Source organism: Vanellus vanellus (assembly GCF_965231255.1).
Source record: "Vanellus vanellus genome assembly, chromosome: 2".
Lineage (NCBI taxonomy): Eukaryota > Metazoa > Chordata > Aves > Charadriiformes > Charadriidae > Vanellus > Vanellus vanellus.
Genome location: NC_138906.1, coordinates 45,630,091 through 45,657,918, shown reverse-complemented (window position 1 = coordinate 45,657,918; position 27,828 = coordinate 45,630,091). Strand labels below are relative to the sequence as shown.

At 41.6% G+C, this 27,828-nt stretch overlaps 1 protein-coding gene across 2 annotated transcripts in view; it reads right to left on the bottom strand.

Annotated features, from left to right (window-relative positions):
- Positions 1-27,828, bottom strand: part of RBMS3 (RNA binding motif single stranded interacting protein 3) — a gene marked incomplete at its 3' end in the record, with an annotated part of 459,009 nt that overhangs the window by 262,357 nt on the left and 168,824 nt on the right. For both annotated transcript variants that reach the window (XM_082479353.1, XM_082479354.1), the window contains exon 4: positions 5,751-5,842. In XM_082479353.1, the coding sequence (XP_082335479.1) occupies positions 5,751-5,842 (92 nt within the window). The remainder of the gene's footprint in view (positions 1-5,750; positions 5,843-27,828) is intronic.

Below are 27,828 nucleotides of genomic sequence, written 5' to 3'. Positions count from 1 at the left end.
GATGAGGAGGGCATGGCTTTGATAAGCGGCACTATATGAAACTGTTGGGCGTGTGGTCATTGTTTCTGCAGAACTCCTTTGGTATGGTTGACTTGGTAAAAGAAAGCTAACGAGAGAGACATTGGCACCTGTGATTTACAAATCTAAACTGAATCGCCTTTCACTTCTTCCAAGCTATAATTTTTCATTGTTATTTAATCCAGGGCCATTACCAATTCACGTCAGTATTGGTCAGTCAGTAGGTACTGTGCATAAACACAGGAAAAGACAGTTAACATTTTAGGAAGCTAAAAGGAGTGTTCACCGCAGAGTCCTCCACACACATACGCTCAGTTGTGCCAAACGTCTCTAACAACTGGTGAAGCAGCAGCCCACGCCTGGCTGCGCAATTCGTTCGGAAACGATGTGGAAGGTGGCCAGCGTCAGCAAAGGACAGTTCTCAGCTTCTCCTACGTTGCTGAGCATGTCGGGGTTTCCAGGGTCACCAGCTCCTGCTCTAGCAGCGAACGAAGAAAATAATTTTAAAGAGCCAATACAAATATTTGGCTTCATAGAACAGTTTGCCTGGGGGGGGGGAGGAAGGGGGGAGTGGGAGATCAGATCATTAAAGAACGGGATTAAAACGAAGCCTGGCAATTTCAATACTGAACTCTCAAAATCCTAGCAGCCTGCTTCAGTATCAGAAGAAAAGTTAACTCAGCCAATAAGGCTGTTATCCCCAAATATTGTTCAAGAATGCAAAAAAAAAAAAAAAAAGTATCCTGAAGTTTGGTTAGCTAAAATTTTCAGACATTTCAATCACAAATTAAGAATCTGCTTGTGAGATTCAGTGTATCCGATGTTCCCTGTATAGGCCATATATTATATTTTGCAAGGATAGCATTTTTATCAAATATTTTCATGAACTTCTAAACTGCAAAATACAGAGAATTACAATTTTCCATTAAAAACATAGATTAAAAAAATATTAGGATGAAGGGCTCTCACTGGAGAGTCTTTCCATTTTCTGCAGCTTCCATTTTAAGGAACAGCCCTTTAGAGTATTGGTACATGACAGAGAAAAAAGGGAAGTAATTTAAAAAGAAGAGAAAACGAAGCTGAAAAACGAGCAGGCAGAATGGACTTATTTGGTCAGCTGACTCATACCAGAGCAATTCATGAATCCTATGCAAAAGCCTGGAAAATAAAGAAGATCCTTCAGCGGGATTTCCTTTTCCTTGGTCCCTGGAGAACTATAGACCAACCAGCTCTCTGTTCCTCTCCAGAAGCTCTTATGCTCGGCTCTGTTCTGTGGGAAACAGCTTCCTTTTACGTTTCACCTAGATGGTGATTACTCCCTGTATTTAAGCTTCCGCATGACGGAGAGATGAGGAAAACATCACACAAGAAGCAAAATCACACTCTGTAATTCCCTGGTTGAGCCAAACACATCGGAGGCTATCGGCACAGTCCTTTTTCAGGACCAGCTCCTTCAGTGTACCCTCTGGATGGCAATTACTGCAGCAGAGTAGTCGAGAAACGTTCCTTGGATTTAGACAACTGCCAACACTGATTAAATATTTCTTCAGTGTCCACATTTCTTGCACGTGTGCTGAGGATGTCTAAACATATTAAACATACAGAAGGAAAGCCCAGAGAAGACACGCATCATCAAACACAATTTTTAATCCTTAAAAATGCGTTTGGAATAACACCAGGATTGAAAACCCCTCCTCGGTGAATGTGTTTGTTTTAACACTCTTGATGGGCTGCTAGATATTAAAGCAGCTATTACATACTATCTGCAAGAACCTATCTTTTTCTGAACTTCCACTTGCTGTAATCTTACAGCAGACTAGAACCGGACATAAAAGATGGCAGAGAGGACCCAAAAAAGTCCGTGAAGGCAGAAACCGATTCTAAAATTGTAAAGTCCACCAACTTCAGGGTTGACACAAGCTCAGACCCTCCAATTTATTTAGACAATTAACTTCTATTGATTCTTCAGGTGATTTAGAACCCTTGGTATCATTAAAAGTTTACATATAAAGCAGATTAAGAAGTGTCATCATGAATATGTAATTCAGGGTGAAGGACTACTGCAAATCCCAAGAATAGATGTGGCTACAGATTTCATTAGAGCATTGATATGTTTTTCATGTGTATTATCTTCCAAGCATACTGTGTGAGCCAACTCCCATATTACTAAGATTCTCCTTATTAATTTTCCATGTTCCGTCTATAACATTTTTCTACAAAATGCATGAAAGGAGCAGATGGAAAAACTGACACCAATATATAAACCACGCACATAAGCAATGTCTTTTCTGTGTTGAATTCGTGTAGTCCCCAGAACAAAGGGACAACCAAATCAATAATTCCTGCGAGATTATCTATTGGCATATCAGTTGCACCGTTTTCAGTAAGAAAACATAAACAAAAACCCACCCTGACTCTACGAGCCTGGACAAGCAGGCTCTACGTATGTACAAATGAATCTGCATGTCCGAGTTATTTCCAGAGGCAAGCAGGAAGCACATAGTAAAATGAGCCAGTCCAGCTGAGAAACCATCATTCAGCAGATCCGTTGCATTAATTTTTCTCAATAAATGAAACTGTTAATAAGTGCTTTTGAAAACGATGGACAACTTAGATGAACTTCATTGGACACAGGACAGTGGCAGAGGTCAAAATTTCTGCTTTGGGTACCTGTGTGAGGGAAATGCTAAAGAGACAAGGTGAGGGTGCACACATGTACGACAGCCTGGATCTCAGGTGGCCGTGAAGGTCCTCATCCCACCAAGCAGGCAGCTGTCCATGGGCCCATGAGATCCCAGCTCCCAGCTGCCACCCCTACCTCTGCAGGCATAAAACTGCTGTTCCTCTCCGACAGCTGAATCCTCTCCTGACTACTTTGCATCAGGCTGAACAGCATCCAAGAGAACAAAAAGAGAGATTCAAACATGTTTAATGGTGTTTTTCCCTGCGTAGGGTTACGGGGTGTATTAGCCTCAGCAGAACAAGTTTTCCAACAGTGATGGGACTTGGAGCGTTGATCCACCAGAGTTTAACCTTCTTCCAGAGGCAGCTCTCTGAAAAAAATCAGCCAAAAGTGTGTCCAAATGCTATAAAAATGAGGGAGGTGGCTGTATTTAGGCATCGATAAAATGAGTATATTTTACTCAAGTATCCACAAGATACTTCTGTTAGCCAACATGGGTGGGGGTTCAGTTCTGCTTTTTGTTTTTCAAAGAAGATTCCTGGATTTCTATGAGAAAAATTATATTGTGTTAAAACTGAGAAAGAACTCTTTCCGAGCAAGATTTCTCTCCAGGAAAACATCACAGACTATACCGACACTTCAGCATACTTTCTCTCACTACTGGAGAAGGCCAGTGCATTGCAAAAAGCTGGTCGACGCTTCTTTCACCTTTGCTCCAAAGCATCCATGATGGGACTGAAATTTTTGATGTTTGCTGAACCCAGGTTACAGACTTTTCCTGGGCCTCTGCATGTTTCAGTGCTTTGCAATGCAGAATAGAAGATACAGGACACTGTATTTTTTCAAGGTATGGCACGCAAAAAGGTTTAGGTGATTTCTTCACACTTACTCTTTTTTCTTTTATTTCATTTGATAGCCACCATTAACCACTAAATAAAGCAGTTCTTGAAACACAACTGTTCTGAATAAACTTCCAGAAGTAGAGGCTAAATTCTTCTTCTGTCTCTTTCTTCAAACCTCTTTTGAGCCCTCACTGTTAATTCAGACACTGGCAGGTAACGTCGTCTTTCAGTCCTGTTATGCAACTTGGCTCCCAACATCTGCAAGAACCAACATGTTTCTCCAGATAGATTTGCTTTCCCAGGCTCTGCCTTCTCAGCAACGTGAGGTACTTTGCGTAGAGTCGTCTCAATTTCCTTTGAATCCCCATTTTTCTAAATACTTTGATTTTTTTCAGAGATAGGAAAAGTCAGTTGTATATTTATCTTGAACTATCAAATGCACTAAAAAAAAATATCTGGGATTCCAGGCACCATGACTAAATAATAAAAATACGGTTAGCCTTATGCAAACAAAAGTGTACACATCAGCCGCCTCAAAAATCACAAAGGGCAAAAAAACTACTCCCGCCACAGAATCCCCAGGGGCTGGTACAGCCCCTCCCACTCTGAAAGCACCAGTCTTTGCTTCTAGCCCCAGAAAATACTGGATGATTCAAAACATAGTATTTTAAGTCACCTTCTGTTTTGGTATTTCCACACATGCAATCGTTTATTGTTCTGAATCATGAGAATACCAAATATAGATTTATCTTTTAATCCTATCTTTAAATCTCTAGTTTTAAATCTATGACTTTACAGATTTATGTAGTTAGAGTTCTACTCCTCCCTGGAAATGGCTATGTGAGGTCAACCAGTAGGACAAAACATATCTCCTGTCTTTGGTCTCTTTTTCACAGCTGGACTAATACATCAAATTGCATATATTTTAACAAGGAGATGCACTATATCTGAGAAATAAAATAGCCCAGTCCTTAGTCGGTGTTCACATTCTTCAGCTTGCCATCTTTTACCCATTTGCAGCAAGTATTTTTTATTGCCACATGTCAATAAAAACTAAGAGCCAATAAAACAGCATAGCTTGCATTGTGGGGCACTGTTAAACAGAAATACATGGATGACTTCCAGTTACTTTAAGGCACAGTGAGTGTAATTCAGAAGAAGGCAAAAAGAACCTCATTTACCACCAAGGATTTTTTTTTCATAAAATAAACCCCATATGTTTTTAGCATGATATTGTCAAAAAACCAAAGGCTTAAATCACCGGCATTCCTTTAAATGGGAATCTTCAAATGTGATTGTTTATTAGTTAATTTGCCTTTGTTCTCGTAATTACCTGTTCGTTTTTACTGTTAGAGATACTAGGCTGGCATCATTTCTGCAGAGACTAAATCAGGCAATATGAAGGGCTTTTTGTGATTCTAGGGCAAGGCATTTTGAAAGTACAAAGCAACAGCTATTTTTGCTGGTCGACACAGTCTAGAGCCCAAAGGCACGTGATTGTGCCTTCAGAAAGGCAACAGCCGGAGCATATGACGGTCATTTACTATAACCCCTGTCTCCTCGTCAGCTCCTTTGCTTGGGGACAAAGGACAATTCCATAACCAGAGTATCTGAGCTCACCGTGCTTGCTACGAGATGTGTAGCATGGCACCTGCAGCCTCTCTGAACAACAGACGCCAGCCACCTCCAGACAACCTCCAGCAACTATTCTTTCAGCAACCTGCTACACTTCCAGTGCGTCTTCAAAACAGAAAGACAGGAGAATCCAAACGAAGGCAGATCAATCAAACTTTCCTTATGTTCAGTCAATCACTCCTTTAGAGAAGCCCACCAGGCACGTCAGAAAAGAGTAACTATTCCAAGGTAAAGGAACCAAATGAAGACAACTCCGAGGCGAAGAAAACATAACTCTCACACCCTGCAGTCAGCACAAAGGCATTTCCAACCACGCTGCCACTCCATCACTCTCCATCTTGCAACCCACTCCAAAGAGAGGGGCAGAGAGTACCAGGGCAGAAACCATCGTGTGAGATACAGCTCTCAAGAACACAGACAAACCTTAGGATGAATAAGGCACTGGAGCCAAAGGACAAAAAAAACATTGGACTAAGCAATCCAAAACCTTAGAAACAAACAGGAGGAAAGAAAACTCTTGGAAACGTAACCCAACAGCTCAGATAATCCTGTAATAACACGGTTGCTCTTACCTTTGCCATCTGCGCCTGCACGCCATTTGCTTTGAGAGATGCTACTGCTTTCTGTGCTGCTGCCGGACTGTCAAAATCTACAAAACCGTAACCTGAAAAATAGACGGATAAATAGAGATTTTCATTATTATGCATGTGTATGCACATAGATAAAGATTTTATTTTTATAAAGAAGGAAACCCTTCCCTACGCTGCCACCACCATCAGCCGTCACACTTCTATTTCTCACACCTTTCCTCCTAAACCTAGTAGGGTTTAAGGAAATGAGATGACCTGAAACTTCCAAGTGCAGGAAGGTGTGCAGCAGATGGAGAGAGAAGGCAGCTCTTTATTTGCCCTAGCAGATAGAAGGTCCCCAGCAGCAGGAGGGCAGCTGCTCACAGGGCTCTGGTGCCCCATTTCTTTCTTCCATAAGAGGAGGCAGCAGTAGAGCCCTCCCTGATACACAAAGCTGCAGCTTGCAATGGCTGGTTTCATGAGAAAACACCACCCTTTCCCCATCCCTTGAACCCACAGGAGGTTTAAACTTCAGAAGAGGAGGACAGTGGGTCTCTGCAGCAGGCTGGGGCCATCTGCGTAGGAGCAGGGAGGACAGTTTTCCAGCAGGTGGGAGCAATTAAGGGAGAAATTGCAACCTGCACTCTACAAGTGACTGCCAGATAGCTCTAGAAGATGGTAAGATAATAAAGTCAAAGCCTGGTTAAACCACATCCCTTTCATCTCGCCGCCCTCTCTGCTGGAACAAGGGCCAGGTCCCTACCAGGAACTGCTTCAGGGTATCATCTGAACAGCAGCTTAGTGAGCTTAGATCTTTGGGATTGGCAAGGGATAATCATCTGCTTTTAAGTGGCTTTCCTACTCGCAGTATTTGCGTTAGTTTAGTTTATTAATCGGCCAGTCACTTCCTATCTTCTTCCAATTTTTCTTCCTTTAACCAGCAGGACTGGTATGTCTATGCAAGAACAGTGCTGTTAAGCCCCTACTGGATATCAACAACTCTGGAAGTATTTTTATTTTCCTTAAGACACAAAGGAGGGCAAAGAGGACAAGAAATGGACTTTTCACAACTTCTAAGCACTTAGCTATCTCTGATCTTCAACAGCATTCAAACATCTTGCTCATAAAGATTTCAACAGAGTTAGGAAGTTTTAAAAATCTCGCCAAGCACCTATTTAGGCAGCTGCATCTATTTCACAATCCATCCAGGGAATCCTCTGAAAACCCCAGCCTGTATCTTATTAAGCAATTACAGTGCAGGTAGGCACGTGCTGCTCAGACAAGCTGTGGCCAGGGGCCACCTCTTTGGCATCTCCCTGGGAAGCCATACGTACGAAACTGAACTGCCTGAAAGCTTTAATAATATTAGCACAAGCATATTTATAGCATAGCAGCTCCTTTGCAGACATCTCCATTTACTAGGTCAATACACATCATACAGGAGGCAACCACAGATATGCTTTCCTGCCATATCCATTTTTATGTCTTTTGCCAGCCTTTCTGCCTGCTCCTGGGAGGCCTTATTGACTTCCTCTCCGCACCAAATCTAGGTATAAGAGTGCGTGCTTGTGATCACCTTGCCACCCAAGTTATAAATATCTCTTTGTTAGTATTATTCTGGCACGTATATGTTACTCAGTGCAGGGGTTAGTCCAATGATGGAAGAATTTTGTCCGCGTGGATTTTTTTTGTTTTCTTGGCTTAAATCTCATTCGCTAAGTTTTAAGAAAATGAAAAAGAAATCAGAAAAAAAGAAACTAACAAAATTCCTAAAGAAACTTCTGACTTACTTAAAGAGTAGGAAAAGCACTATTTTGATAACAAAGTCAAGATCTGAACTTTTCTGTCCTTTTCTGCTATTTTTGGTTTTGAGTGAATTTTTTGGTAGAGCATTACCTGAGGGAAAGCTTCGAACAACTGTACACCAGGACAGCAGATCTAATAAACACCACCATGAAGAAGTGCACTGGAGTTTGGTCAGCTTGGGGAGGGGTGGGGTATTTTACCTGCTCAGATTGCCCCAATTGATTTCCCCTTTTTATTGCTACTGAGCACGCGATTTTTGTATCAGTCCGTTCTACATCGCATTTTGCTTTGCAGTGTTACCCAAGCTGTCCCTTCACTGCAGAGCGGCAGTGAAGCTGATGCTGCTTTGAACTAAAAAAGCTGCAGCAAGAGACCAAGAGTCCTCCCTGGATTTCTCCAATGCCTTTGCCCTTTGGGAGAGCAGCTGCTGGGAGGAAGGAGGAGATAGAATTAGATGCAGCTTCCATCTTGCTAAATGAGAGATCCTGACAAGAAGGCAGAGCTGCCAAATGGGAAACCTGAAAAGCCTTGGGAAGTCATGGGATGGCTTGGATGAAACACATAGCAAACTATTTTTTTAGGATAGCAAGGTGCTCTTCTCAGGAAACTAAATTTCTTTTTATTTCTCACCATCTTCACACCCGAAAACTATGAGGTGAAAGCGCAAAAACAAGTTTTAATGTTGGCATTAAAAACAGGTAATACGGTTAGATTTTGAAATTTATCATCAGTGTACAGTGCAGGATTCATGTATGCAGTAGTTAAAGGGAAATGATTTTTAATACGATTTTCTAGACAGCACGGCAAGTATTCACATCTAAGTTAGTATTGCTTGTAAACATAAACTGGAATGTGTAAGAACATTGGAATGTAGAGATGACGTATATCTAACATAGTGACGACATATATCTAACATAGTGAGTTATTGAAAATTAGCATCAGTCCATAATATTAACGGCCACGAGAATCTTCTAAACATTTATTCAACGGGCACAAGTGGCTAAATAACCAGTGAGAGTCTCGAGACAAAAAAAAAGCCTTGCATCGTTAGCTGCCCATTATGCATTCTAGTATTACTACTCCCGGCCTCACTGCAAAGCTGCTCTTTTTCCTTCCCTCAAGTTCATTTTCATTCCAAGTATCTTTTTCTGGCTCTCCCCCCTCCTGACACATCTCTCCACCACACACAGAACATCGGGACAAAATCACTCCGTGGCTGAAAACCCGTCCAAAGAACATCAATCTGCCGCAAGGGAGGCCAAGTTCCCAGGCTGTTTCAGCATTCAAGTATCCTTACAAGAACCCTGCAATGCTATATAACAGAAAACCAGGCACGCTGCCTTTTTGTACAGTTTACGTTCTTCCATGTAGATGTTTATAGCCTATGTTGGTGACCAACACTAACATATTTCATCTGTTTATAATCTCACTTCATTTTTTTTTTTTTTTGGGGGGGGGGGGGGGGGGTGGTGCTGGAGCACTAACAAAGTAGCCCTGGCTTTTTTGTTTGGGTTTTGAGGGGTTTTGTTTGTTTTGGTTTGTTTTATATACTTTTCAGGGTAGATCAAATTTAGTCCCCACAGAAGCTAAAGAGGGGTCTTGGGACATCCCCTCCAGCTCTCCCCGTAGCATAAATGAATCCCCAACCCCCCTGTACTGACAGTCCTTCCCTCTTACCCAGACTATGGCTGGGGCGGGCTCGGGCTGTGCTCCCCTCCGGCCCCACCGGCAGAGCCGGGGCTGCCCCTGGCAGGTACAGCGCGGGCGGCTTTGGCTGCTCCGGCACCCGTCCCTGCTCACATAACTATTCCCTGGCTCTTCCTGGGAAAAGGCAGACGGCCGGCTGGAAGCTTCCCCCGGGGAAGGATTCAGACCAGCGTCTGCCAATCGGACGCTGCTGCTCTAAGAAAACGTCTACATTTCTTTTTCCTCTTTTCAAAACAAGTGCAAGCCCCACCAGCCCCACCCTCTGCTAGCCTCAAATTCCACAGCTTTTCCCCACCCCACCCCCCCTTCTTATTTTTTGTGTGTGGACTGCCTCGTAAACATTCAGGTCAATGGATTCTTTTTATTTTTGTCCCCCAGTTTTTGAGCAGAACATCATGAAAAATGCCCTTGGAGACTAAACCAGGACCTTCAGACTCTGCTGACAAGAATCCATCACCACCACAGGAAACCAAAACCAAAACTATTTCCCCTTTTTTCATGAAGTATCCTGCCCTTTTCCTTTAACGCAAATAGGGAAAGCTGCGTTATCCCCTGCTCCTTTGAGAGACAGGAATTGAATGTATCACTAACATCAGCCCCTCAGCTCAAGCGTACTTACACTGAGGGTGACTTCGGCACTCCGATGCTACAAGTCTTGCAGGATTCCCAAGGTTTTCTTGTGGAATGGCATATTACTAGTTTGTACGCGCAACCACACCACAAAAAACCCCAAGACAAGACTATCCAGATTAATTGTTAAACTCTTCCTCTAAGAAATAAAACGCCTGTAATTTTGTTTTGGCCTGACGCCATTAGAGCTAAATAATTAAATTTAAGGAATAAAACCAGTGTTCCTGTACCTGTGGGGGAAAGAAAACAGCTAAGCATCAGCGAGCACAAGTTTATAGCTAGCTGCAATAAGTGCTACCCAAATACACTGGCAGATACTAAACATCTCCGTCTCCTGTAACCTAAACGGCTGGGGGCCTCCCAGTCTCAGTTTCTCAGTTCCATAATTAAGCTTGGCAGCAGGTTCAAATGAATTAAAACTGAATGTCACTATTTCCTCAACAAATCCCTCATCCTTGTTTTTTCTTACTTGTCAGGAGAAGACCAGCAGAACAGCAATTAGTGGTAAGCAGTGCAGTGAAAAAGAACCAAGTATACACTAATTAGGTCACTCGCCAAACACATTCATTTCATTGGCAGATTTAATCAATGTTTTCCTGAAATGTCTTAAATCTCCTATGCTAATTTAAAGTTTTGTTATTGTTGTTACTTTAAACACAGATGGGATGCCTGGAGATTTTCAATTGCTTTCCGCAAATCCATTTCAAAATAACAACCCCTCATATAGTATATCATCAAAATTTAGGCACAGGTTTTAGGAAATGGCCTCTAATTTTATGCCAACATTTTTGTGCCTGCAAATACCTGTGGGTGCAATTTTGTGGATTTAAGTAATTGCAGGTGTGTAGAGCTCTTAGACATCAAACTCCGAATTGCCCTGACTGATTGGGTACTTAAGAGTAATGCCAAATAATTTAAGGGACTGCCTGCCACTTGCAGTCCCCGCAATTATCGCCAAGTGCCGGTGCAATGGCACACCGTGAAGACCCGCTCCCACCGGGGCGGGTGGGCTTCACAGTCCGCCCCCAGGGACCTCCACTCGCATAGTGACGGGAGCGAGGGCCTGGCTGCCTTTTTGGAGAACTGAGCCAGCTCCTTTGCTGCTGCCGCTGAAAGCGGCATTCGTTACCAGAAGCGAATGGGAACAGAGGTTGCAGAGAACCTTCAGTCCCCCAATTAGTACTTCCAGCTCGCACACTCACAGCGCTGTTTTACATGGAAGACTTACTTTCTCTGTCAGCAGACGTCATTGCTGACGCCATCGGAAAGGGAGCTGTCACGGCCGCTGAACTAATCCGCACTCGCGCCAGCCCGGCTCTGCCGGCCGTCCTGCCCTGACCGCATGTCCCCAGGTCCTCACAGCGGCTCCCTCCTTCCTGCTGGCGCTGCCCCCTGAACCGGCTCGCCCACAGCCCCATGACCACCAAGGGGTGTGAAAGGGCAACCGTGCAGCCAGCTACAGCTCTGCACCCATTCCAGCTCTGTCCTTATGACCCAGGTGAAAAAAAAATAAAAAAAAAAAACAAAAGAGCAGGAGAAGTGTTCTTTCCCAGAAGTGAGGAGCTGAGCGCCTTGGCATGCCAAGTAACAGGTGACAGGACAAGAGGAAATGGCCTCAAGTTGCACCAGGGGAGATTTAGATTGGATATTAGGAAAAAATTCTTCACAGAAGGGGTTATCAAACATTGGAACAGGCTGCCCAGGGAAGTGGTGGAATCACCATCCCTGGAGATATTTAAAAGACGGGTAGATGTGGCGCTTAGGGACATGGTTTAGTGGTGGTTTTGGTAGAGTTAGGTTAATGGTTGGACTCTATGATCTTGAAGGTCCCTTCCAACCTAGATGATTCTATGATTCTATGAAAGGCAGCAACCTCCAGCACGGGGCTGAGAAAGGAGAAGCCATGATGAACCAGGGAGGATAAGCTGGGGCTGGTGAACTCAGCCCCTGACACAAGGCCAAACATCCCATCTGATCTCTGATCAGGTGTCGCTTTAAATCACTTGAATTCAAGCCAGCTAGTATTCTGCATTTTGCAACGACACACACACGCACGCACAGAGAAAGGAGCTATGACAGCTGATGCACCCGGTCAGGACACTGACATGGAGTCGGTATGTTAATTGAACTAATGTGCCCATGTAACTAATTTTTTTTTTTTTTTTTTTAAAGAAAACATCTAAATATACCAATGGGGAGCTTATACATACCGGGGAGCTACTGCAGTTCCACTGAAGTCAACAAACTCACTTCATCAAAAGTTTTAATGCTTTGTTTCTGTAAGCTAACAACTTTGCATCGACAGGAGAATGCATCCAGCCTGACAGACGGGAGATGCTGACTGACGGCTGTCTCACAGAACCTTCATTCCTGCAGGTCCCTCTACAGAAAGACTCCACCTCTGCCATTCTCCCACCTTGGAGTGTTTGACTTCGGCACAATGACTTTGTTTGGCAACATAAAATTTGTGTTAATTTACCATAAAATTACATAATAGTGGAGACTTTTCTGTTTCAAGATAAACCCAAATTTGCTTATGTGTAATTAAACATTTTTTTATACCTAAACCTGTTTGTCTAGGTCTGATGTACCAGACCACTTGGAACTCTGCTTCCCACAGGGACACATCATCTCTTTAATGCAAGGAAGTTCCCAGTCCTTGTTTCTGACCATCTGGAATTCAATATATGAGATCTGAGATCCAGAAGACCCAAGACTGATCCTATCATTCACACTGGGTCTTCAAGAGGTGTAGGCTGTTTGGATAGAAAGGAGGATACAGTCCTCTTAAGACAATGCTTGCTTTTTTCATTAGTGTTTTTGTTAATGTTGCTCAGAATTCAGATATTTAAAATCACTCCCAAAAGGGGCTGTGATGAGGGAGAGGAGTATCAGCCTCAGGAAGAGGCAGTAGTCAAAACTACTTGTTGAATTGGGAAACTATTAAATAAAATGCATTTATCACAAATACATTTTTTTAACTTTATCATCTCACCTCCAGATATGTCTGTATACATAGATGTATATATTTGAAGATACCAGCACAAAGTTTTTACACAAACACCAGTATATATACACAATTAAGAAAATACATAATAATTAGTGAGGCATTTCTCCTTCACACTTAGATGAAAACACTTGGATTTCATGAGAACCTAAGTCAATTTAAGTTGTAAAGTTCACTTTTGCCCAGCACTTAGTTGGAGTGTCTCTTAAAAGGCAATATTCATTCTGACAATCAGGTAGTCCACAAAAAAAAGCGATTATCCAGTAATTTGCTATGCAATTTTCAGACATTGTTTTATGCTCAGATAAAGAATCAAATTAAAGTCTTATAAGCCTTGGAAAATTAGAGTTAGGAAGCAAAGAGGTTGAAACACCCTTGAACACAAAGTTATTGAAAACAGTTCTTCCTTCCATTGTTCAAATTGTGCTAAAATATTCCTACAGCTCCAAATGATCAGCGTAATAGTAAAATAGTCTACATTATTACTGTTTTTAAACCCGTACTTTATAAAAATGTTCTCAGTGGCTAGAAAGTAGTGAATCATCACCTTTTAATTAAAACAGCTAACATATAGTTAGAAAAATAACTGGAAATGGAGAGTCTTAAATGCGAGAAAGAAAAGATAGTCCCTTCATTTCAGATCACTCCCCGGAGACACACCTACATTGCTAAGTATGCATATACAGACGATTTTTTTTGTTTGCTTTAGCTTGATATGGAAATACGGCACAAAACTGTCACTTTGATTATGTTCCTGCAGTGATTTCTTTTACCTCTTGCAATCTTTCAATCCCCTTTATAACAACAGAACCGGAGTAAAACAGCACCGTAGGTAACTAACAAACAATTTTTAGACATATGTTTGCAAACACATTCTTAATTTGAACATGCAATTACTTTGATATAAACAGAGTGTATATGAATGCAGGTTATTATTAGTTGCACAACTAATTAATGGTAATTATTTACATGCAAAACTGAACTATGGAACTCGTGAGGATCCTTTCTTATGCATTAAAAGGTTACTAAATCGAAACAATTTTGCAGTCTGCAATAAGTAAAGGTAACAGTACAAAGAAACCTCTAAAATATTGGTATGTGTGAAAGAAGTACTTATTTAATAAATAACTATATGTATATGCATAGGTATGTGTATTCTTCTGGAAAGTAATCCTTCCAAAAATATACTCTCTAAAAGAACAGAAGCAGACCTCAAAACTGACAAAAGCTCTTTGTGAAATACGGTCGCAATAACAACGGCAAGGGGGAGAGGGGTGAGCAGCACAAGTTTAGCATATATACCTATCAAGAAAATTATATCGCACTTGACTACCCTCCCTCCTCATGTACGCTGCGTTCCTGGCAATTCAGAACCACGAAGACTGGCAAACTGGAGCAAATTCTGGAAAGAGCACAAATATAGCCATAAAAATCCAGATTTTGCAAATGGCAGAACTCTATTTGGTTATCCCTAACAGTACCCCAAGTGTTTGGGGCCTAAAAAGTGAACCTAGATGTGAATGTGAGCGAGTACCCCTGGGCAACTAAATTGCATCACATGACCAGCATAAACACCGAGACATAAGACTTTGTGAGGTCTTGTCAAAGAACGAAAAGGTTGGTGAAAGTAAACCAAGAGGGAAGCTGAGAAATATTTCCTGGTATTCTGCAAACAGCATGAACCTGGATTAATCATACAAAGCCGATGATGGAAAACTCATTGCTCGAGTTACTAAATATGGACCGAATAAAGAAGAGAACATATTGTAAATCTTGCAGTGGCAGAAGGACAAGAGATAAACAGACTTTTCCATCTTTAACTTTTGAAGTTACTCTCTCTGCAAGTCCCATTGATTCACTGTCAAAATCCAAAATTAAGATTAACTCTATTTTAAAATACAGGGATAGCTCGCGTCTACAATTTCCATACAAACCAAGGTATGAATTCATAGTACAGTTATTTAGTACCATGGCATTTTTTATGGGTGTATTAGTTATATAATGTAATCATTAAGATTATCTTTACTAGACTTGTTTAGCATAAGACATTCATTGTGGCTCTGCAGCTGAGCTAAATTTCACACTTGAAGCAGTGACTGAAGAAAGCAGAATGTTCTCCCAAAAAACAAGTACTCCAAGAGCAGTGTTTGGTTACATATTTACATAGAAGGGAGGGAAGGATACAATAGCAGTTTCTTCCCTTGACGAAGAAATACTTGGTGACTCACAAGTGATAATATTTTGCAATACCCAGAACGAAATATCCAGAACTTGCAGCTTCGGATTAAGATCTCCCACTTTCAGATGCAGAGTTACAGTATCAATTAATACCATCACGGAAAAACTAGAAAGGAACCTCACACCCCAAACTGAAAAAAGCTTCTCTTTTTAAACAATTATTTTTCATATTCACTTTCCTCTCTGATTACAGCAGCGTCCAGATGCTGAAGTTCCAAAATACCACAAGAAAGGCTATTTTCTTGGTATTTCCAGCCAGCAGGAAACACTGACACTCTCATGAGAAAGTCTGCTCTTCTGAGGTTTCATGCTCAGTTATGCAGACTCCAGAGCTTTACTTAGCTTGGATAATGTTTGGGTAAGATATGAAACCAAACCTCTTGAGATTTGTCCATCACTTATTTTAGAGCTGAGCAACTTGAGTAAAAAACCTGGTGTACAGAAACAGTTTAGAAAAAACCCAAAAAAAAACAAAAAAAAAACAACAAAACCATTCAGCTGTTATCTCCAAAAGCTCCCAGCGCCTGCGTAGACAAGCAATTTTCTCTTCTAAACACTGGACCTCAGTTTAACCAAAGCTAGGCAAGTTATCCACCAGCTGTACACCAAACCAGCATATAACCTAATATGAGACTAACTCCAGTGCTCCCACGGACTAATTAGAAACCAATGTTAATATTGTCATGCTAAGCACTTTCAGGCACGGTATCTGGCATGGCACTCTAGCAGGCACTTACAGACAGACATGGAAAAAACAGAATATCAACGGGAGCTCTGCTTTCAGTGTATGGTACCTATGGAGGGCAGCAATGAAATACCAGGGGAAAAAATGAAGTCCTTCAGCAGTTAACTCTTCCAGCATTAGGTTTAAACAATGATACTATTCTAGGAGGCAAAGGAGGATGTTGTGTATCACCCAGTGCTCTTTGTCAGAAATGAAATATTCCATTCTCTTCCTTCCAATACTGGATTTCTCAGCAATCATAACATTAAGTAACTGCAAATACTTGCGAGTAGGAAGGAACAATCTGACAAGAGAAGATGCACTTGGTGATCACACTGTGATTACTGTACTTTATTAAAAATAATTTTCCTTTCAGTATGTTTTGACAAGAAAATAGAAAGCATCTTGTGCAGGCTTCAGGAAATATTAAAATAACCCAAGGTGATGAACACGTTATTATGCAGCCTGTTCCAGAGGGAGGATGCTCAAGTACTGAAATGGTTTTCATTTCAAATACACATTCATTTTTGAGACGCCACACTTGAAAGATTGGACTGTATATTTGTCATACAGTAAGCAGTGATAAAGAGCACGGCAATTTATGTTCCTTATGCAAACCACTTGTAATTCAGAGAACAACTATAGTTTCTAAAAGGCAGCAAAGTGATAGCACTTTCCCGAGAAGTGAAATGTTTTTTTCATGCCAGTTGGCCAATTCTGGCATGTCAACCTTTGCTATGATAAACATTTTGGATAACATGCAAAGAGCTCCTATTCCAACCCATCAACACTCATGATGTCTTGGAGCTTTAGGCAGAGATGAGCAATACCTTCTGAATATTTCATGATTCTGATACTAAGAAAAGGATCCTGATACCACCATCACCATAATGCTAAAATACCAATGACCTTTTGAGCAAGAGGGTAGTACGCTTTCAATAAATGGTTGGTGGTCACAACCAATGTCACCCCTGTGGTACGGAGGGGAAGCACAGCCCGGTTGGGCAGCACAGAGCACAATAAGCCACAACACAGGTCAGAACAAAACTCGTGTTAAAGATACCGTGTAGATTTGGTCCTACACGGTATTTCAGACAAACAGAATTTAAGTATCCCTACAATGTTATAGCTACGTTGCCCATCACTGTTTATAGGGTGTTCTTTTTCTTTCGCAATAGATCCTTTTGTGGTTAAATACCAGATGCACCTTCTGAGCCTCTCGCCATATACCTACAACATTTATCTGTTGCCTGAAGTTCAAAAATGCTATTATTACGGTACCCCAGAAATGGCTATTAGTTTTCCAAGCTGAGAAAGAAAAAAAAAAAAAAAGAAAAAAAAAAGAATGAAGAAGAAAACACATCAGAAAATCTCTTTTCAAGTTCTCCAATCCATTTTTCAGATTTGAGATAGTTCTACAATCTACGTAAGTGGAAGATGCAGATAAAGTGGTTGAAATGGTGGGTTTTAATCTAATCTGAATTTCTGAGCCTGTAGAAGTTTTCCTATCATTACAAATCACATACGTCAAATATATGAAAAAGAATCAAGTGAATAATATAATGTTTTAATCTTAAGTGAACACTGTTTGTTCTTCTTCTTTCTTTCTTCTTTCTTTTTTCTTTCTCCTTTCTTTTTTTCTTTCTCCTTTCTTTCTATCTTTTTTTCTTTCTTTTTTTTTCTTTCTTTCTTCTTTCTTTCTATGTTTCTTTCTGGGATTTAAGGTAGCTATCTAGTGTTATTTTGACTGTCAGCTTGCATTTAAAATCACCTGCTGGTACAGTACATGGCAGTCACACACCACAAAGATATGATGAAGGATGCTATCTGGAGGCCCTACTGAAGCCGCCTGGATGATGACTGTGAGGCATCTGGAGGTCAAGCCAGCAGAAGGACAATTCCCTGTGCACAAATGCCAATGTGCAGGAAGCTTCTTGCACACTGAAATTCATGTCCACAACAAGCCTTCACACAGCTTGTAGAGAGTGAAGGCACAAATACAGGACTGGAATAAGCATCCTGGGTCTTTATGGAAAGTGGATGACTATAACCCTACACTAGGTGACCACATGGGGTCACACCAGTGACTCACAATTTCTCTAATGTTACCCTTTACCTACCGGAAGGATCTCACCTGATACATCCTTGTACCATATTTGTTGCCTTCACAGCAGTGCCAATTTTTTGCTTGGACACTTACAAGATCATCTAACACTTCTGTCATCCTTTTCCTTTATTCACTATAGATAAGCTTCCAACTTCCCACACAGAGTTTTTCTTATTACTTCCTAAGTAGACGATTTTACTATTGGATTTTTTCCCTTTCTCACAATCCAGTCTTTGGGATCATCTAATTACCTTTCTGTGTAATTGCCTAATGCTTCCCAACTTTGTGTAACAAGCAGGTATCGAGGGAGTTCTGGTAGCAATATCATTAAAGATGAGATGGGAAATCTGGTCTTAGAAAGAGAGAGGTAGGTGGGTGTTGCCAATCATGCTGACTGACATGTCCAAGCCTGCATTCAGATCATAATAATATCAGCAAGGAGCTACATCAGTACTGACTATCCTCAGTAGCTCGTCCTAAATGTTCAGGCACCTTCTGAACGTAAAAAGCATTTTGTTTAGGGTCTCTGGAGGTCCTTAAGGGTTTAACTAAAGAGCAAATTCATTGACATATATTGCCCGGGAAAGGCCAAATACACAACGGAGAACAACTTTCAGCCCGTGAAGCCAGGTTAGAGAACGGTATCCATTTCAATGCTTAATAATAGAAGATAAATGGGAGGGAGGGGGAATTTATGTGCTAAAATATTCTTTTTAAAAAGGAAAGCGAGGACCATTCAGATATGATTCTTTTCTTATTTACAAGGTATATTTTATTTTTAAAAATCACAGAATTTTTATGAAATTATACAGCAAATGACTGAGAGATGCCCAAGTCTGTAGTAGGATCTGAGTCTGTTTGCAGAATGGTTCTGTATCAGCTTAGTACATCAAATAAACCAAAACGAAAGAGAAAGCAGGGAGGAGTTTTGCCAGGACACACAAACCCAGCAAACATATTTGTCTAGGAAGCCAAAATGCCTATAAAGAGAAAAAGACATATTAAATGCCCAGCAGCATCCTCATACACCATGTAAAAGAAATAAAGAACCAGCGATCTAAAACTATTTTTCAGTGTTTCAAGAAACAGCGCTGAATCTCACACGCTTCTGTGTGTAGGTTCTTGGTCGGTCACTTGGCCGACGTTGGCTATAGCAGGCAGGACAGCTGATAGTCAAAGGGACTGCAGAGCGTCTCTTACGCAGATGCCAAATACATGTTGGTGTTGTCAATGCGGAGATGTGTAAATGTTTTGAGACTGAATGTCTGCTTCCTGTCAACAGCAAGAATTAGCCAGACGAATATGTTGCACGCACGGTTGTGCTTTCTTAGAGTGTAAATATTGTATGACAAAATTTGCAGGCTGCTTGTTTTATCCCTGGCCTGTTGCTCTCAAAGCCATTTTTGTGACCAAACGCAACGGATAGCAACTACCCATACCCCCACCAGACCCTGGAAGCAGTGAGGTGTGTGGGGTGGAAGAAGATGAGGTACCGGTTGGCCGAAAAAATTAAGGGAAACACGCAGAGTTACTCAGGGCGCACAACCAAAAGGGTGTCTGCAAAAAGCAACCCATCTCATTTCCATTATGCAGAGGTGGCAGCCTTGGCAGCAGCTGGCTGCTCTACCGTTACACCTTCCTAGGCACAATTTTGTATTTCTGGGCAGACCTGGGACTCCTTCTTCCAGAGCTTCCATCAGGTGACATAGGCAGGTGGTGCATGAATCAGGAGACGGCATATCCACGTATTTCTGTATATAATGCCATCAGAAGATGCTGTACTGGGTATTTCTATTACATAGAGATGATATTGTGTTATATGACCATGAGAGCGGGTATATTTTTCACTGCTGAAGGGCGGGGGTGAAGGGGACATGGACCTGATTACTATATCTGGCTGGGAAAGGAAAAAATAGTCTTCATGTTCTTACCCCTCAAGGTGGCAGGTGTCTAATTCAAGTAATCATTCCCCAGAGGTGCAGATTCCCTCATATGCTGGGCTTGGTGCCTTTGAAGGAAATGGGGATTGCCACTCTCATATCTAGTCAAGGGGTGCAACAGTCTTACCGTCCCTGGTGCTCTTTTCTGCGCTGGAAGACAATATGAGGTTCCAGCAACAGTGATGCAAGACACTGGGAAAAGAGGAAACTTTCCAGCCTTTCAGAAATCATACCATCCTGTTCTCTCATTTTATCGTGTTGTGTTTTGGTTTTTTTTTTTTTTCTTTTTTTCTCCCTGGATGGCTGGGACAAACATTGCACATCATAAAGAATTAGCCTTTCTTTGCCTTTATCTAGAAGCAAGCAGATGGGGCGGATGAAGGACCTCATGCAACACATGATGGTGTGAGACGATGGGAGACAGGCTACAGTATTAGGCAGCCTTTCCCTCCCTTAGTCTATATTGCAACTACATCTAACTTGGCATGCCCACTTCACCTTCCTCTCAGGCATTTTGTCACTTAGGAAATTTACATTTATTGCATCGAGGCATTTTTTCCCAGATGCTGAAAATGAAAATCCTTTAAAAAAAAAGATGCCCAGCAAATCATGCGATTCCCGTGCTAATGCAAACATGTGGCACAAGTGCATTGCACTTGTTTAACGGGCTAACCAACAAAATCAAGCTTCCCTCAGGAAAGTCCGCATTTCAGTGTACGCTAGGAAAATTGAGAAAAAGTCAGCTTCCAACCAAAAAATAAACTCCACATTTAATAGCTTAAAACGAAGCCACTGAAGACTAAACATCTGGGCTTTTTGGATATCATCCCAGATACTGTGTAGCACCAAAGCTCTTCATCACTGTATCCTCTTAAGAATTTGAATAAAATTATTCCCCCTGTATATATGCTGTTTCTCTGCAGAACATCGCAAAAAAGCGCCTGTTGCAGTAAGATCCTGGGGCAAGGCCTGGTTTTTACTACATGTGCGGAGAGCATGCAGAACCACAGTGCTTTGGTTTTCTTTGGCATCTCCAGGACTTCCCATAATACAAATCACCGTTCTGCAGCAGTGGCAACAGCAACAACCCGCGCAGACCACAAAAGGCGGCAATTAGAGAGGGTTATCAGAAACACTCTAATGAATCAGCAGTACTTCTAGAAGTGCCACTGGAATTCAACGGGATTTTCTGCTCCTGAAGCATGACAGGCACATTCAGAGAGCATCACACCAGCATCCATTAGAGACCTTCCCACCAGCACTGACCAAGGTAGCACGCCTTCGTGGCACAGAGCAGTGCATTAACAGTACGGTCCTCCCAGGATATTTAGGCTCGTTTCTCATCAAGTATAAAAAGATCTAGCAGAGCACCACTGTGCCACGCGTTTCAGTGCTAGTTTGGAGAGTCTAGTCAGTCTAGCACTGCACTGTAGGTGCTCAGGAGCTTTTGAAAATCCCAGTTCCTGCACAACCTGCTTTGAGATCTCCACTGTCCCCACCTGTTACGTTTCACAGTCAGTACCAGCCATGCTCGGATGCAACCTGGATTTACTGGGATTGCTGCACAAAATTCCATAGCTGGTTCTGTGCAGGAGGTCAGATTAGATCAGTGCATACATTTAAACTCTGCGAATGGCTGAGAAAGCGCGTATGGAACATGGCCACTGGAAAGCAACCGAACCACCACAACATTTCATAAGCCAGAGGCACATGGATTATAACTACAGCCAAACTACACAGTGCAAGAGAGCCACACAAAAGACAAAAAGCGTTGGATAAGGCTGAAACAGAATTAGCCTTAATAGACAGTGCCTCCCTAGAGCTTTTATGCTCACAGCCAAGCAAAACGGTTCTGCGCAGGAAGACAAGAACTGCAGACTTCTGGCATGGCTCTTGAGACACAAACAGTATGAGAGACTTGTTCCCATAGTGGAACAAAGAAGTGAAGCAGACCCCCTTGAAACAAACAATTCCTGGCCATCACACCACCCAAACAAGCACAAATAAAATTGAGGGTTTCATCTAAGTTTTCACTTTATTTATATATATATAAGATAAAGTAGAAAATAATAATTTTACAAGTTGCTAGCCTTTTTTTTTTTTTTTAAATTGTCCTTCCTCTGCTTTCTCTAGCAAATCACACACAACCATATTCTCCACTTTTTTAGAGACTAGTATTAGGAAGCTCTGTGGTAGGCTGTTCTAATTCTTTTTTCCAGACAGCCTTGTCCATTTTCTTTCCAGCCCTGAGATGATCACTCCTATTCTTCACTTTCCAGCTCCTCCTCTCGCTGCTGCTCTAAGGTGACTTAAAAAGAGAAAGACTCATGCATAGGCTAGGAAGATGTCTTGATTAATGACTTTTCCACTCCTGTAAGTCATTTCAAAGGAATCATTCTGTCCAGGGATGACAACAGGGAAGACGTTTCCATAAAACCTTGTGCGCTTCCAGCAAATACATAATCATACCAATGGAGGCAAGGAGAGAGTGAATACCTCACGCTGTGGCAATGCGATTCTTCTCCTTTTCTGTTTGTTTGCTTTTTCTCCCCACACTTTCTGTTTTTCCCATAATTCCTGCTATGTTTCAAACAGATCTTTCCTTTACTGCATTTTATGTATTTCTGTCATTTTCTTCCATCATCTCTTCTTTCCTAGCCTGTTTTTCTAGCGTCTCCAGCCCCCAATTTCCCTTGTCTGCTAATTTCGGCTATTAAGATGGAAACAGTAGTCCTCAAAAGAAAAAAAAAAAAGGCAAAAAACACAAACCAGCTTCTAAAGTTGAAAAAGGAAATCTACAGAGGCAACAGATATCTTAGGAGTCTAGTACAGAACATGAGGGCTTTGAAAAAAAGGTGAAAAGTAAGCAGAAAGGTCTGTTTTGAAATGGTAGTGCAACAAAGGAACCAATTAGGGAAGAAATAAAGTGAAAACTAACCCAAATCTTTGCTTGGAATTGAAGCTTTTTTTCAGTTAAAAAAAAAGTTAGTAGACTATATCCATTATTTTTCTTGTCCAATATGTTTCTGTACTTACTGATTTTATCCAAAATTGGGAGTAGACTTGCCAAAATATCATGAGAGTCTTCCTACTAATGAGACGTTTAGACAGAGAAAATGCCAGATTTTCTAGATAAATCAGAAACAGAAAGTCCTAGGTACTTAAATGGAAAATTTCTTTCATGAAAGAGTCCAGCCCCGTATTCCAAGCAAGACTAGGCCCAGGAAGTGCTGTACTTATCTTTTTAACACTCCAACATGTTAACCAACTTTGTCAGGATCAGTCTAGCCGCCTCAGGAGGGGCTTTGCTATCAACTCCCCTCAACACAAAGGACAGCTTGGTCCTAGCTGAAGGGCCAAGGGCACAGAACAAAGAAACTGAAACCTTATCTTTATAGATGCTGCAGTTTAGGGTTGCAGCACCTTTCTCGGGCAGCGTGAGAAAGCCAATACTCTGCTGGTGTCACAGCCTCTGGTTGCCTGCTGCAACGTGCTTTACAGGCACTTGCTTCTGTCCCATAAACGCAGCTAGAAAACACTCAAGATGGAACTGGGGCCTTGGAAAGTTTTTGAACACGCTTAAAATAACTAATTTTTATCCAAAGAACATGTATTAGAAGATTAGTATTTTGCTTCTCAAAGTATGGTTGCTACGGGAGGAAACTTGTTCACCAGAGCACAGCTGAAGATAGCTCAGCCTCCAAACTTCAGTTCTGCCCAGCTTCACGTAATGTTGACAAAATTTAGGGGGACAGGAACCTCAGGTTCCTCATGTGTCAGTGGAAAGGGAGAGCAGCTCCCCCACAAGGCATTTCAGAGCATCAAAGTGAGATTCATTTGCTGCAACACCTTCTGAAGGAGATTCTCTCTGCAGGTAAAATACAGAGTCTAGAGAAACCAGCTTTTAAACGGAGAGATTTGTGACTGTTTCTAATACCGGGCAGGGTGAACATTTCCCTCCGCAAGTGTCCCTATTCAGCCTTTATCAGGCTTACAGTGTGGGGCAAGAGCCAGCTCTTGGCATGTGCCAAAGGGAGAAGAAAGGAAGGGAAAGGAGGGCGAGACTCTCACGCTGGGATTGTACACAGAGGAAGGGACAGGGCAGTGAGGCACTCATGCACGGCACAGCATAGGTGGACACGGAAAGAAAAAAAAAAAATTAGGGATACTTGCACATTGGATCTTAGTTCTAATAAATAAAAACTAGGGCAATGCACCCATTTTTATCACAAGGCTCCGCTAATGAGAACACTGCTAATGAGAACACAACATGGACAAAAGCTTCTCTCAAAGCTTGTTCATTCAACACCAAACACTTCCCAGTCAAAATCCAGAAAGACTTCCTAATAGGGATTAGCTCATTTTCATTGTGAGCCAGGGGCCTTTGGAACAAAAATACCAAGTGTTTGGTCAGGAAAACTAATTTGGGCCAAATATTGTTCTCATTTGCTCTTGGTCTTTCTTTCCCTCCCCTCTCTGTTCTCTCCCAGTGATGATGAAGGGTACGACTGTCACCACTACTTCTTCCTGTTAGCACATAGGAAAGACTCGGGCAAACGGCTCTTGCCCGATTCCATTCATTGCAGCTGGGTCACGCAGGCGAACCACAGTGAGCCCATACAATGAAAAGCAAGAATTAGCTGGAAAGCATAAGCTTTTTTGCCTCAAGTTCTTCTGCTCCCTTACATCTTTTTAAAGCAATGTGGTACTATGTATTCTTTAAGAAGCTGAATGAATTAAAACCAATTAATCCGTTCTTCTTTAGCTTTTTTCACCTTACAAAGTAGGTGGAGTATATTAGCATGCACTTTATTATATGTATGCATTATAACTTTTAAATAAAAATAGGAGGTCAAGTTTTCAGTTGGTGTAATTTACCATATTGACTACATAGCCCCCTGCCCCATATGTAGCACCCTATTAAATCCTGAAGTGCCCTCTTAAATTTGCACAATACATGCGTACTATCATTCACATCCAAAGGTGGATTGATACAGACATATCAAGGAACAAAAAACTCACTCCATAGATGCAGATGTAATGATTCTCTGATTGTGGCTGATGCCCAACAGATTAGCTAGCTAGTGGAAACAACTCTGTATCTACCAAGCTGGCTCAACTTAATGAGCATTTCACTCACCCTCAATGAGATTCTCTTTGAAATAAGAATGAAGAAACCAAGTGTTGTAGATTTTGGTGGTCTTTTACTGAACTGAGAGAAAGTGGAAGAAAGAATTACAGCCTTCAGGTACATCTGCTGAAGTTCATCATTACCATGGGAGATCAAAGCATTTTCTTTAATTTCTTCTTAACTAAAATCATTTAAGCCCATTTTCATTGTTACTTCTCCAGGCTGTACCCTTTCAAGGACAGTTCCGCTGTTCCTAATCTAAAATACAATAACCTGCTTCATACACAACACACATAAATTTCCAAATCTCTCCGTGCCAGGCAAGGGCAGTAAATTGAGAAAAGGACGAGGACAGTAACTTCACACGTGCGGAGCCTGGTTCCTAGCAGGGGATCAATAACAGCCGGCTGCATTACAGTCACCGGGAAACCGGCACCAGGTTTGCTGTTTCGCTGCTGGAGGTCACTAAGTGCCCTCAGTACCACCCAGCCTGACGGTGTATTTACATGTCACAGGGTAGAAACGTGCAGAGAGCCCCGAAAGAGCTGCGAAGGAGCCAGCCTGGGTGCTGGAGGCAACATAGCTGCAGGGCCCAGGGAAATTGGTCGGTGCGAGCCCAGGCTAACACAGCAAGCGCCTCGCAAATATTTTCACTCCTCACACAGCCTAAGTAGGGCTTTTTTTTTTTCTGCTTTTGGCTCTGCTCACTTCATAACTTGACCAGCTACATCCATCTTCCTAGCAAAAATAATAATGCTGAAAAATCTCGAAAGTATTTCTATCTCAGCTTCCCCTTTGGGAGAGTTACTCTTTCCTCTCAGAAAGGAAGGGCTAGTTTGTCCAGCTCGCAGGGCTGCAAACCAAAGGGTGAAATGAAAGATTCGGTTCTCAGTGATTGTCCTAGATCACCAAAGATGTAACGTTACCTTAATTTATCTCCCTTTCTATTTATCGGTTGATCTTATCCTTTTTATTCCCTTCATTACAGCAATGCTGACCAGTCTGAAGACCTTCCTAGAATTTAACCTCTTGCTGCCTCAATTTCTTCTTCTGTAAAATGGGAATAATACATCACATTTACCTTTTGGCAATCAGAATAACTAATCCAATTAACCACTTATTGTGCATTTGTAAAGCACTGCAAGCTCCTCAGACGCAAAGCACTACAGTAACACAAAGTTTTATTGTTATTGTTGTAAAAATAATCAAAATGCAGAGGGGAAGGGAAGATGCCAGCTGGCAGATTGAATATCCAGTCTCACTTATTGGCAGCAGTTTCATTGTCATAAAAGCAAGACCATTGTTGATTATGCAGGCTTGCGCTTCCAGTCTTCAACTGGTTAAGGAGCTGTTGTCAGCTTATTTCACAGAGAGCTTCTTGTGGCTCAAAATACTGTCTGATCAGCTTTTTTCCATGGAGCCAGGATTCCCAAAAGCAGAAGCACTTAAGCACATGCTTCGAGTAAAAACAGTGTTCAGGTGTTTTGGTTAATCAGACTCACAATAAAAAAACTCCTCAAAACAAGAAAATGAAAAGGTTTTTCCCTCCCAAAAATACAGATGTGTTAGAGTATTCATGGCCCCAAATCCTCTTGATTTAACCCATCTCTAAGCTCCACATTTGTGTAGTTAATTTCAGCTAAGTATATGCATATATATACACATACAAACAAACATACATATACATATCATACATATTTTATTTAAATAGATCTCTTCCTTGGGGCTTGTGCCTTGATGTTGCAGAAAGATTGTAAGACTCTACTAGGCTTTCACTCCTGGTCATGACATCTGAATTACGCAGGGCTTAAGGGGTAGATTCCAATTAAAAAGGACCTTTCTGGCTGCCTAAGAAAAGTTACACTAGCCAGTGACGCAGAAAGACGGATACGTGGCACAGAACGTACTGAAGTAACACTGGCAAGCATGAACTCTTGTTGACAGCTGACAAGTAACAAAATCTCTGAGGATGTACAACAACTTCTCAAAGAGATCTTTGGAACATTTGGACTGTGGCTGCATCAGCAAAACCCCAAAAAGTTTATGAAAGGAGTCAACAAACAGAATCTCATCCTGGAGTAATTACTCTTCCTGGAATAAGCAATAGTTAATAATAAGAAGCAGACAGAAAGGCACTGAAAAACAAAAATAAAAACACAATTTACTCAAAGAGACAAGATGGTTACCACTCACAGGAAGCATCATTAATTAGGACTTCTAAAAGAAGATTTCTCATCTTGTAGGAACTTATTAGCAACTGATTGCTCCAAGGTAGGTTTCAAAACATGTGAAAATGACAATTATATAATGTTACTAACTAAAAGGCGACTATGATGATGAGATCAAAGATTAATTCTACAATTTTCTGTTGGCAAATTCCCACGAACTAGATTGGGAAACTTTAGCATAGTGTTGGGGATGTTGACAACCGAGTAGAGAAAACAACAGACAAGTCAGACACTGGTAACCGCTGCCTACTCAGTAGAAGACCAAGCTGACCGGCAGAGCACTGTTTCCCCACATCTGTACCCACCATCTGACTTGAAATGTATCTATGTATTAGATCACCTCCCAGGGATATCAAAGGAACTAACATCACGAGCAATCTAATTGCTGATTACAAAATTATAAATCAAGCTCAGGAAAACCTGACACTCTCACAGTGTTAGGAAAAGCAATAGCAGAAGGCTGGAGGATCCAACAGAAGATTTGATGTCACTAGAGAAATCGAAGCTGAACTGAGGAACAGGCTTCAGTGTTCTTAGGCTTAGTTCAGGTCCCAGGAACTCAC